This window comes from Melopsittacus undulatus, chromosome Z, assembly GCF_012275295.1.
Source record: "Melopsittacus undulatus isolate bMelUnd1 chromosome Z, bMelUnd1.mat.Z, whole genome shotgun sequence".
NCBI classification, from domain to species: Eukaryota; Metazoa; Chordata; class Aves; order Psittaciformes; family Psittaculidae; genus Melopsittacus; species Melopsittacus undulatus.
The window spans coordinates 98740231-98752705 of record NC_047557.1 but is presented as its reverse complement, the minus strand read 5'-3'; the positions used below and the strand labels follow the sequence as shown (position 1 = coordinate 98752705).

The window sequence follows — 12475 nt, the reverse complement described above, 5'->3', positions numbered from 1 at the left end:
CCATGTCTAAAGAGCTTACCTAAAGATTACTGACTTCCAGGGCTTATCCACTGACTTCAATGAGATTGTGTTGTTCATTTAATTTTTTAATCCACTGTTATGTATTTTATATCATGCATGATGTAAAGTCTGCAGATGGCAACAGCACATAAAAGATAGTAGTATTTAAGGAATGCTGTGAGCATAAAATGTGCAAATAATGTGTGCAGGGAACACATTTGCTGATGCATGCTAACTATCTCTTTCAGGAACTTTATACCCTGGTAAGCCTGTGCCTGGCAGGTTTAGATCTGTACACTAATGATCATTATGCCTAGTAATTATTTCATTTCTTGGTTGTTAAGAGCAACATTGTCTCCATTGCTGGTCTCAGCACTCAAGAATCATAACACATGTGTTGTTTTCAATGTGATTTCTGTCAAGCTACAACAAGTAATGTGCTGCACACGTTTGCAGGCATGAAAACCACAACGGCAGTGAGTGCATCGTTGTCCTCATGTGATCACCCCCACCTTTCCCTGAGGGTGTCCGGGGAATGCATAAGCCGCATACAGCTAGTATAGCTATATAGAACTTCTCCAGAAATCACTCTCTCTGAAGTCTCTAATGTGATCTTCACCATTTTTATCTCACAGTTCTCTACTCTCTACTTGAGAGATACATTCAGCCACATTCCTTTTAAGATAACAGTCAAATAGTGAGATAACAATGAAACAGGCAGGGTTATTTTTATGTGCTAGCTGCCTGAATTATTACTATTCTGGTTAATGGGTCTCAGATAAGAAAGCACAGCTCATTATCAGAAGCAGATGGTGTCTGTTGGCATTAGTGCTTTTGGCATTGGAAGATGATATTTGCTTTGGCTGGTCAAGAAAACTGACAAACATTGTACATGTTTATCTGATCTAATGTGCTAATAGTATGGAGTATAATAATGCTATAGGCATATAGTTCTAAGTGTTCAGTTTAGGGTCAGGAGATTCATGATGTAGAAACTTAAATGATAAAAAAAGAAAACCAACCCCTTCCTACCCCCACTAAAGTCTATTGATGTTGGCTGTAGTTGGGATGTCAAAAGAGCTGTTGATGTTGGTAGCTAACACTACAGCATAGATCTGAATGGTCATCTAACCCCATCCTGGGGTTTTAGATGCTGAATTGGAAAAGAATGCTGCCTAATACAAAGTGTTCATACTATTGACTTGGTCAATGACTATAGCTCTCTGTTTATTTCACAGTGAGCTAATTCAAAGTTTACTTCTTACAGTGATCCACATGACTGATGGAAGTAAATGGAGAATAAATGCACATAACTGGAAGACAATGATTTCATGATGACCCATACTAGGAAAAAGGCAACTGGTAGCATGTATTCTCATTCATTCCTGTTCAGGTAGCCAAGAGCTCATATTCCATCAGAAACATTCTAATCAGCTAATAAACAATCTGGTTTGCAAAATGACTTCTGATTTCAGAAAATGTTCTGACATCTTCCAAGCACTCTAGCTTTCCCTACTGCAGCCCTAGTTCTGGTTTTCTCTGAACATATTTACATACTAGTGTCTCAATTCCCTGCCTATTTTAAAGAAACAGATCTAAAAAGCATAATTGAAAGCCTTTGAATGATGTGTTCCTTATGAGACCAAATTCACTCCTCATTACACAGACTATGCTTCCCATACTGCAGTTAAGACATCATAAAAATTAAAGGCATTTAAGTTTCGTGCTGACCTGCTATACAGGAATGAACTTTACTCGATATATATTCATCCTCTAATTCCTATTTAACATAGAGAAGAGAGTTAACACAGCTGGAGCTTGGAGTTAACTCATGCATGCTCCATTTCTTCCAGATTTTATTCAATTACCCTTTCATCAGAAATATTACATTAATCTTTGCATAATTAAAAGTCTACATTACATCATGGGCTTCACTGAAACCTCAGTGATATTAAAGAGGTAATGTGAAAATGGTAGAAAAGATCAGAACCGTGTTTCTGTTTAGGCAACTCATCAACATCCAGGTATTCCTTGCCTGGATTTGCTGTCTATAAGAGGATATTGATTAGATACACAGTTATTAGTCTAGACTTTACATAGAACTTGAAATGTCAAAGTGGGTTTCATGTACACCCCTTGTTGATTTGTCATGGATAGTTTCTGACACCAAAAGTATCGTAATATTTGTACCATATGTCTACAAATTATAATATTTTCACTTCTGTGTAAAATAATAATTTACAAGCTATGCTCTTCTATGACCCTGTTTATGCTCCAAAGCCCTGCTGCAAGTGCCAAAATCTAATGCTCCTTGAGTTTTGACTACCCTGGTACTGTTTAAAAAAAACAAAGGAATCTTTTCACCCCAAATCTCACTGAGTTTGAAAGACAAACACCTATCTCCAGACAGCTACCATGTGTCCTTATTCACACAGTTAAGGAATTTAATTTCAAAGAGTAAGTGTCCTTGCGACTGCTTTAATTAGTGATCTCACTGAACAGTAACACCTTGTGGAAAACTTTATGAGGAAGAGACTCCAAGATAAGGAGTTTATCCTGAAAATTTGCAGCTTATACCATCATATACAATTTGTTTCCTATTTATGTGAGGAAATGTTTTCAAATTTCTTAAGAATATAAAAAACACAGGATGTGCTGTGCTTGCAAAATGAGTGTCTCATAATTCTACTCAAGGATGAAGTAATTTTCAGAGTATCTGTCTGACACCAGCAGCTGATGTCTCCAAGAGTCTTTCTCACAGTTAGAACTCATTTATTATAAGACTATGCTCACAGATCTGAAACTGTGCTGATTTATGCCAAAGTGCTCCTATACTTCTAACTTCTTGCTGTTGAAAACTTGTTTCTGCTTCATATCTTCCTTGCCATGTACCCACATATACTGACTATGTAATGGCTTGTTCTTATGAATTGCAAAATGTATGTATAGGCATATAAGAAACACCATCTGAGAGAAAAGTTCCTCTTCTAATACCACTCCTGTTTTCTAGAACCATGAAATATCTTACTGGGGCTGGGAGTGGTAGGAGGTTCTAAGGCAAAGCAGCTAAAATGTCCTAGATTATTATTTTTTTTAATAAATATGAATTTTAGCTGGATACTTTGACAAAGCAATGCCATCTTCCTTTGACCAATAGGAAATAAACGCTTCCTTTCCGGTTCTTCCGAACCAAAACAATTACAGAGATGCCTGCCTGCAGTTTGGAAGTATATTTTCTCATGTTCTAATCTAATAAATTTAGCTGAATAGCTGAAAATATTCAGTTAGTGAAATGAATAAGTACTATTTTGAAGTAGTATTGAACAAGTCTCATAATTTTTCATATTTATGATGAAAATGAAATGCATCAAGCATAACAACTACACAACCTTTAAAGCAAAGGATAACTGCTTAAGCAGTCAGATCTCATCATTGACAGCACTATGGCTTAGTCTATTACCAGTTTTTAATAATTGAAACATGAACATAAATAGTCCTGCCACATGCAGATCTGCAGGTATACATTAATTCCAGTTTGAAATACTAAAAGAATAACCCCCCAAAAAAATCTTATTAAGTAATTAAGAACAAAAATGAGAGGAAAGTATTACACTTAGAAACACTGGAAAAGGAAAAATCAAATTAGAAAATTGCCAGGTTTGGATATGTTGGAATTAACCTGACTATTTCAAAATTTGTCAAGAAGAACTCAAAAACATGACACCATACATAAGCACTAACCAATGACATCTGCTACTGAAGTGCAAGGGTAAAATGAGACTTTAAGACCTAGTTTGAAATACTGCAAACATCAATGGCCTTTTAAAGGACATTGTAAGTATCAGATGTCTACTAGAGAAGAAAAAGCAACATCATCTAACCTTTAGACACAACGGATCACTCTCATTCATTTTTAATTTCACATCTGAAGCTGAATAGCAAGCTGACCACATGCAGAGCACATTTTGAGGTGTTTGTATGTTATAGAACAGGGAAATATCCAAGGACAGAGACAGTCAAAGGAAACAAAAATCCCATGGTGTATAGTGGTCATTAATGACAGAAAAAATACAAAAAATATTTGAACTGGCCATTTATTCAGTTCTAGTTTTTAGTCATAGTCCATTACAGAACAATTTAGATGATAACTATCTGAAGTTATATATTCATATGACTTTAAGAGGCTGTTCAGAAAAGAAATACAAAATAGTATATATCAACAGTTATTGTGAAGAAAAAACATAAAATGTTCATTTGAATTCAAAACACTGAATGGTCTATCAAACCAATTTCATTAAATGCTCATTTCATGTCTACAGAATGACCATCAGGAACAGTATTAGAGCTCTTAAGGAGGGAGTTATATTTGCTAGTAACATTTTTCTCTGCTGCATTCCAAATGCATCTTTTAACGTATTGTATTTTTTTCACGTCTATACTTCTGGAACATGTTTGGATGGTTTAAAATGTGTGTAAAATGCCATTTCCCACCTAATTGACTCCATAAAATGTAATGTCATTAAGTACATTTTAAATATGCTGATCTACGATTTGAGGATATTTCTATTTGTCATGTCTACATGACTAGGTATATAAACATTCTGTCTCCAATTACATCCATACATATGGACTTCTGTGCCATTTCAAGCACCATTAACTTTAGGTGGGCTTCTAAAGCCAACTGCACAACAAATTGCAGGATTGAGTACACCTGCATAGAAATTAGAAGACTGGACACAGAGGTCTGTGTTAAAAGCAAGTTCCAGGTGATCTCATTTTGAATGCGGTCCCTTAACCCCTTTACTAGAGGGGTAACATCCTTTCCTTACTCTCCTTTCGACCAAGATCTTTAACGAGAAAAATAACAGTGACATTTTTTTCATACATGCAACTGAGAAACCACTTGGATTCACTGATAATTGAACAGTGACAATAATAATGTTAATATGGACAAAAAGATCTGTAACAAAGATATTAATATCAAAGTAACAGTGGTTATTGCTGCTGTTATTATTGTGAGATTTATATCACTGAAATTCACTAAATGTCAGGTCTTTCTAATTACTTAGACAGCATCATTTAAGTGCTACTTTAAGGACTAATATGTGTTCTAATGTAAGAACGCAACTTAAAAATAGAGTAGTGCAAAGCATACCACTATCCCCAAAACCCTTTCACAGCAAAACTCCCCCCATCTTGGTAGTTTTTGAAATTATAGCTAATCTAGGGATATTTTACTTCTCGGAAACAGGAAAAAATATCTTGCAAACTTTCCTACTCTTGAAAATTAAACTGCTCTTAAAAGCAGAAAAAATGCAGCTTCCTCTTTGGAGCTAAAAGGAAAAAGGATGAAATTTTTTGGGAAAACCAAAATTCCTTCTACAAAAACTAAACAGTAGTTGGGCCCTGAAAAAAACCCAGCACTTACTCAATTGTCTAAAATTAATCCAAGTAACTCACCATAAAAGCTAAAAACTGAATGTGCAGGTAACAAACCTGCCCTTGTAATGGAAAGATCAATGACCTTAAAGGTCTTTTCCATCTGAAAGCTGTTATGATTTGCCTTGGTCTTAAGCCATTCAAGAATGCATTGCTTCAATCTTCAGACATTTGATGTCCCTGCACGAATAATACAGGTTATATAAAGATACAGGTGCTTCTGTGGTTTTGAAAACTGAACTAGGTGAAAGGTAACACTGCAGTTTTAACTCTATGTTCAGGTACATTCAAATCCAACAGTTTAATAGGATTTTAATTTTTGTATTGGTTTATTAACAAACATTTCATTTTCTAGTAAAAAAACTCACCACCTTTTTGTCATTGACCCTGCAGCTGCATTCCTCGAATCAGAGAAACATTCCGGGGGGTGACAGCAGGCATGAAATCAGGGAAAGTTAGTGGAAATTAACAGGAAGTTAAATTAAAGGGTGTCTCTAAGGCTTCTTCTTTGCAATCACAGTACAGACATCTGTGTGAGTCTGCTTTTCAACACACCTGAGGCCTTTCACCATCAGTTTAACAAATTAATTTCAATGTAGAGACCTCCAGCTTATTTAATTTCCTTACAGTAGTATTTCCCCCAGTCTTTTACGATACTTTTTGCTCATAATAATGGAGTTCTTTACTTATTTAAGTTCAAAGTCAACTTACAAGTTTGTAGTCCACTGGCCAGCTTCACTAAGGGTAGTTTCTTATCAGTGGTTGACAGTCGCCTAAGATGTCATGCTTTTTCTCATCATGAAATGTTTAAAGCCCTGTCTTTTTCTAACAAGGAAATTAAACTAAGTAATTTGAGACTTAATATTCCTTCCAATATTTGTTAGCATCAACTATTATAACTTTGGAAAGGCCTCTACCTGTCCACTATACATCCTTCCAGATTGACTTCATCAATTCCCAGTGGTAATAAGTTAGACTAAGTATGAAGTATACAAAGATGTACCTTTTTTTTCAATCAGTCAACTCTGTTTGCCATCTTTTATTCTACCAAACACTTTACTGTTTTGTTGTGGAAAACTAGCAATCTGCCCAAATACTTTGGTGTCTTGTGCCTTCTATTTCTGTCAAGAGCTAAATTTTTCTTGTTCCAAGTATATCCACCTTTCCAATGGTTCCTGGGGAGCTCTGCAGTCTGTATCCCATTATCCCTCAATATACTGAATGCAGTAGGGTAGCTACAGAATAAGAGAAACTGCTGTTTTCTGCATGCATTACAGTTTTAATCAGGCTTTCCTGTTCTATGCCCAGATACTTCAGAAATCTACCACATATGACTTCTTTCACGATTTACAAAGGAGGCACATATTCTAAGTATAGATAATAATTGCACCATTTAAATGATAATACCAAGATGTTTTGTATGGGGAGGAGATTCATGCAGGGCATTTTTACCATGAACAGCTTATTCATAGGGCTATGTATCCTCACACCAGATGTCAAATATGAAAAGAAATACTTTGGCATGAATAACAAAGTTCATTTGACTGAAGGATTTACCTCCTAGGAACAAGAGCCTCATAAAACATAAACACTGGGAGCAAAGTGAGCCACGTAAGGGCTTTTGCAAAAATTAAACCCATAACTTGCCACTAGAAATGGGATGTTTCATCTGTTCAATAAGCACTAAAGTTCTCTTTGTTTTTATGGTATCATAATCTTTGATTACTCTGATAAATATTTGGACTATACAAAACATTGCAATGGAACTAATCACGGTTATAAAAAAACCTATGTGTGAAAATGAATTAGGAATGCAATGAAACCAGCATATTTTAGAGAAGTTCAAATACAGAACCACATTATTTTAACTGGCTCCTGGTCTCGTTCTTTTATGTCTCTATGTAGTCATTTACACCTGAGGAAAATGGTTATGAAAGTTGTTATGCTTGCTGGTTTTACATAAGCATAATTGGGTCACTGTACCAGACATGGAATACCAGTCTCACTGTGTGTCACTGGGTGAATGCAAACCAAATAACTGACTAGCAGTAAATTTTAACACAAAACCATGGTCCTGTGTTGAGGATTAGGTCTCTCTCTGTTGAAGTCTGTCTGTGGAATCCACACTCTCACTCACAGCTGTGTATAAAACAGCCTCTACTCTAAGAGGGAGATTTCTCTTTTCCCTACCTTTCAGCTCACCCATTATTTCCCTTTGCTTTGACTTTATTTCTCAGGCCACAGACAAGAACATCATATCACTGGTAGATTGTGTGTGTAATTGTACTCTACACTTTATTTAAAATTACAACTCTCCCCATACTTATTACAGTTCTCTGAATAAATGTAAGATTGAAGAAAGGCTCTAGGTATGTATATATTCTTCCTAGAGAAAAGACTGTTTGGTGTTATTTGTTCTTTTATAGTAGGCGAGAAAATCCCTGTCATCCAGAGCAGCATGCACCAATCAGAGGGCCAGAGCATATATTCTACCTACAGCTGTGCTGGAGAAGATATGTAGTCAAGAAAAGCAACTCAAGAAGAGCTTTCCAATACCTAGACCTTCTTTTCATCATTTCATTTTAGGAAATTAAGAAATTATTTATTAAGAAAATGATCAGACTTCTTTGCGGGCTAGATAAAAGCAACATGCCTGCTTTCAAAAACAAAAAGCTTTTCTCTACCTCATTGTATTCTGAGCAGATACATTAATGTAAATAAAGTCCATGTGCAAATCATGCCAGATAAAAAAGTAATTCCAGTGACTAAAGTCATGCCTAGTATAACACCAGCAACATTTATGGAGTGGTAACAAGAATACATGTGGATCAATGAGCTGCGAATCTATATCACTGGTGTGACTGATTCATAGTGTCATGTACAGTTGAGTATTTTTAACATGCTGCTTCTAACAGCTGAAATCTGCATTTGGTTCCAGCAGGCAAAACCCAGACTAACTGAACCAAAAGCAATGGAGATACTTCAGATGTCACTGACTGGAGCAAACATTGTGAATTTGCACTTAGCATTTATATAGCCCTTCTCATCTTCAAAGAGCATCCACAAACATTAGCTAATTCTAATTCTTTCATAACAACTTTTCTGCTAACCTTCTGGGATAAAAGCAAGAAATTATAAGAAAAGAAAACATGGCAAGATGTGTAATCAAGCGCAAACTGAACCTCAGATGTGTAAACTATCTCTGCCTCATACTAGATTTTATCTCAGCAAGAATATAAGGACTTTTACCAAGGCTCATGTATTAATTCACCATGCAATGTATTTTACTAGCATAAGACAATGGTAATAATCCTTGAACAACAGATTTACTGTCACAGTTATAGGACACAGCTATTCTCTTTTAACAGATAAGGAACTCAAAACAATTTTGCATTAAAAATTTGCTGGGAGCTGTCACAGGACAAGCTAGTGAAAGTCTAGGTCAGATATTCTATAGTCCTTCTGGGATTTCTTTACTCCTTCCAATTGAAGTAAGGAATTTCGTGAGCCTTTTTTAGAAAGCTTTTTTGGAAGCAGCAGAAGCTCTTTTTACCTACCAGGTCTCTTTGCCCTCCAACCCACACCTGCAATTTGATTATCAGTTCTGGGTGGCTCTAAGCCCAGAGTCTCAAAGTTTCTCATGTTCGAGTTGCTTGCACACTTTGTACAGAGGAATAGATTGAAGAAGACAGTACTCATTTTCATGGTGACCCAGAACAGCTATTGTTACAAGAACACCTTTAATCTCCTGTTTCTGTTTTCGAACTGAATTCAAGTAGGGAGAGATGAAAGGAAATGTCTCACTAATCTGCTACTACAGCTGGTACTTCTTGGTTTATCATATGCTAGCTCTAATTCTCTTTGATTCTTCTTAAAATTACTGCATCTATTTCTTAATTTGACAACCAGGCATTCGTTGCTATTTTTGATGATGAAAAAGCCCTTCTCTCCCTCTTTCTTAAGCTACTTCCTCAGAAAAAAACCAAATTTACTGCATTATGATATCAATGTATGAATTTAACCTCTCCCTCAGTTCCTGCACAGTGTGTAAATTAGACATTAAATAATACTTCATTACTTACAGTTCAGAAAAAGACTTACAAAGCAAGCTAAAGAGCGAAAGGAAGATAAGGGTCATGCTGATATGAAGGGCATCGGTTGCACTGCAATCCATTTTGGATTTCCTGCAGGCACACACTTGCAGTTTCAATTCTGTGTTGTTAGTCAGAGGAGGATTCCCAGAATCTGTCACCGAGATTGGGATGTTGTAATTGGCCTTTTGCAGATTTTGAAGAAGGATGATCTGGGCATGAGTATCTGCAAAGGATAAGGTGAAAATTAGCCAAAACGCAGTTGTCTGGAAGGAAAGAAGAATTTACAAACAGACATGATACAGTTACTCCTGCAAATTAAGAAGACTATGACCACAGCCTAAGGAAAAGATTAAAGAATTTAATTGGAGGTAAGAAGAGGCAGTACAGAAATTCTTTCCTGGGCTGAGAGATAATCACAAACTTATTCCAAACCCCACCAAAAGAAAGATTTTTAAGAGCTTCTTTTTCTTTAAATACAGTATTTAAATGTCTGAAAATTATTGGCAGAATTCACCTGTGGAAACTAATACACTAATCAAGTTCTCAGGCATGTCATCCCCAAGGCAACACAAGAAGGAAGAATATATGTATTTATTAAAGGAAAAAACCCTTATTGCAAGGAAGTATAGCTGCTTAAATGATTCCCCAGTTTGCCTGAGAAGGCAGCAAAAAGAAAAATGCCCATTCAAATAAACAGATCTTCTCTGCCTGAGAAAGAGTGGGTCATAACAGCTACTGATACCTGGATGAGTGTACTGGTTCTTCTAGCTGTGTTAACAAAGAGGTGGTTTGATGTTTGGAGAACAACAAAGAAAATTAATCTTCCACTTTTTCCTGAAACCAGCTACAGACATCCTGGCTATATCCTGGCTACATCCTGACTACATCCTGGCTACATCTACCTTTATTTTTTTCTAAGATGAATATGAAACAAACCGCAAAAGAATTCAGTAGTAACAGAGATAGATACTACATGCTAGAAAACAAACAGAAATAATATACATTAAAAAGAAATCACACAATGTACTACTTTGTGTTTGCAGTTTGGTATAAGAACCTTCTGCAATTGCATAGCATGTGCTTTGATCCTCTTACCAGCAGCATATGGTCCCAGTGTGTCGGAGTATTTTATTTGTGAAGAGTTCAAACACTTAAAATCAGGAAGTTTACTAACTTCTAATCAATCATAACATTGTATATTGTAACGATAATCTGCTAAAGCCCATGCAGAAGTTTCATGCTGTCCTAATGCAAAGCCTTGTGCATCTCATGCGAACAAATGCCATGCCATGAAGTATGGTCATCCTTACAAAACTACAAGTCATCAGCAGACTTTCTTTAGTGCAAAACTGAAAGAAAAAAGCTTATTCAAGATGACAAGAGGAAGAAAAAAGGTCTGGTTTTAGAGAAAATGCAGGCAGACTCTTAGTATGTCCCACCAGGCAGCCGGTCCAAGGAAACAGTATTAAGCACCCTCAATAGGTCCATCCTACAAGACTTTTGCTCACAACTGCTCCTAAATTTACAAAATGGGAAGCCTAAGAGTGAGTATAGGGGATGTAGGGGTAGGGGTACAAAATGCATAGTTAAAAGAAGTAATAGATTTACCGTTAAGCGTGGCGAGTCTCCACATTTTTTCTGGGCCAGTTTGCTTACTCAGTTCAAACGTGAATGGATCTGTGTTGGGAGGAAGGTCTTTGTCTGTTGCTCCGAGTACTACTATCCTGAGATCTTTCCCATCATCACAAACTTTTGCCAGTGTTGGGTAAAGGGATGGGACATTGTCATTGACATCACCCAAGGTAATGTATAAAGTTCCTGTACCTGTAGCGGGAGGGTGACCTATATGAAAAAACAAATATATGTGTATTAAAACATACTTCTATAAACAACTGCTCTTATTTGTACCTGCATGCTTGTGAAGGACGATAGTTTTTATAGTTCTTATCCATGTTATATCAAAATAATTAAAATTAAAAATTTAATTAAATTTTAATAATTAAAAAATCGATGAGTAGCTATTGTAAATTTATTGGTTTATTTTCAGAATGCAGCCTGTCTGATTCTCTACAGTATGGATAATAATTTTAAGAAAACCACTGGGAGAGGAATGTTTTGAAGTTAAAATGAGTTTAGGACATGAATAGTTATCTGAAAAAGAATCTGTTCATAAACACATACTGAGAGAAACATGTCTAGAATGAAGGCATAGTATTAAAAGAATCAAGAACAAGACAAGTAAGAGGAAAAAAACCCTGGAAAATGGTATCTTTTGTTTACCCAGAGTCACCCTGTGTTAGCAATAGAGTTTCAGTCCTTCTCAAATGATTTGCCAGCCTCAGCCCTGACCTGAAAGAATCTGCTTCAGAGGTGAGGACATTGTCTACTCACTGTGGTACCACAACAAGCCTTTGCACCGAGACTGTGACTGACAAAGCAGCCGTGGCACTGGAAGCCTTTGTAAAGAGACATCTGTCCACTGGGAGCAGGACTGAAACTAGCACCTCATTTCACAGAGGTCAGAGAGGAGCTGACAAGTGGTAATAAGTTTCAGCTACTACAGATGTTTGCATGGTTGAGCCAGTAACGTACTGCTCTCAGTCTAAAAGCTCAGTATCTTTATCATTTATCCTTTTGCCATCCCATTTTAACTGATGTCAGAGTTTTCTAAATGCACATTACTTCCTTCGTTGTATACCACACTTAATTCCTCATTTGAAATGCTGCACTTCTGGGTTGTTTTTATTACTCATTTTTATGATTTAGATATAAGATCTATGATCTCTGCACATCCCTTAGCTATAAACCCTTAGCAGGTAGAAAGGATCCAAGACGTTTCACTTAACCTGTAAAGCACTAGTGCAATGTGTCATGGTAGTTTTAAGTTTAGTACTGAAAGAGGTGCATTTTAGCATAATTACCCTGCCTATAGTAGCCCAATA

At 36.3% G+C, this 12475-nt stretch overlaps 1 protein-coding gene across 3 annotated transcripts in view; it reads right to left on the bottom strand.

The window, feature by feature from the left end:
* Positions 1 to 12475, bottom strand: part of CDH13 (cadherin 13) — a 510139-nt gene that overhangs the window by 21750 nt on the left and 475914 nt on the right. For 2 of the 3 annotated variants that reach the window (XM_031051835.2, XM_031051834.2), the window contains exons 7-8: positions 11142 to 11375; positions 9541 to 9756 (exon numbers count right to left, since the gene is read on the bottom strand). In XM_031051835.2, coding sequence (XP_030907695.1) covers positions 9541 to 9756; positions 11142 to 11375 — 450 coding nt within the window. Of the gene's footprint in view, positions 1 to 9064; positions 9757 to 11141; positions 11376 to 12475 lie in introns of those variants that run through there. The other variant, XM_031051836.2, reaches the window with a different exon arrangement.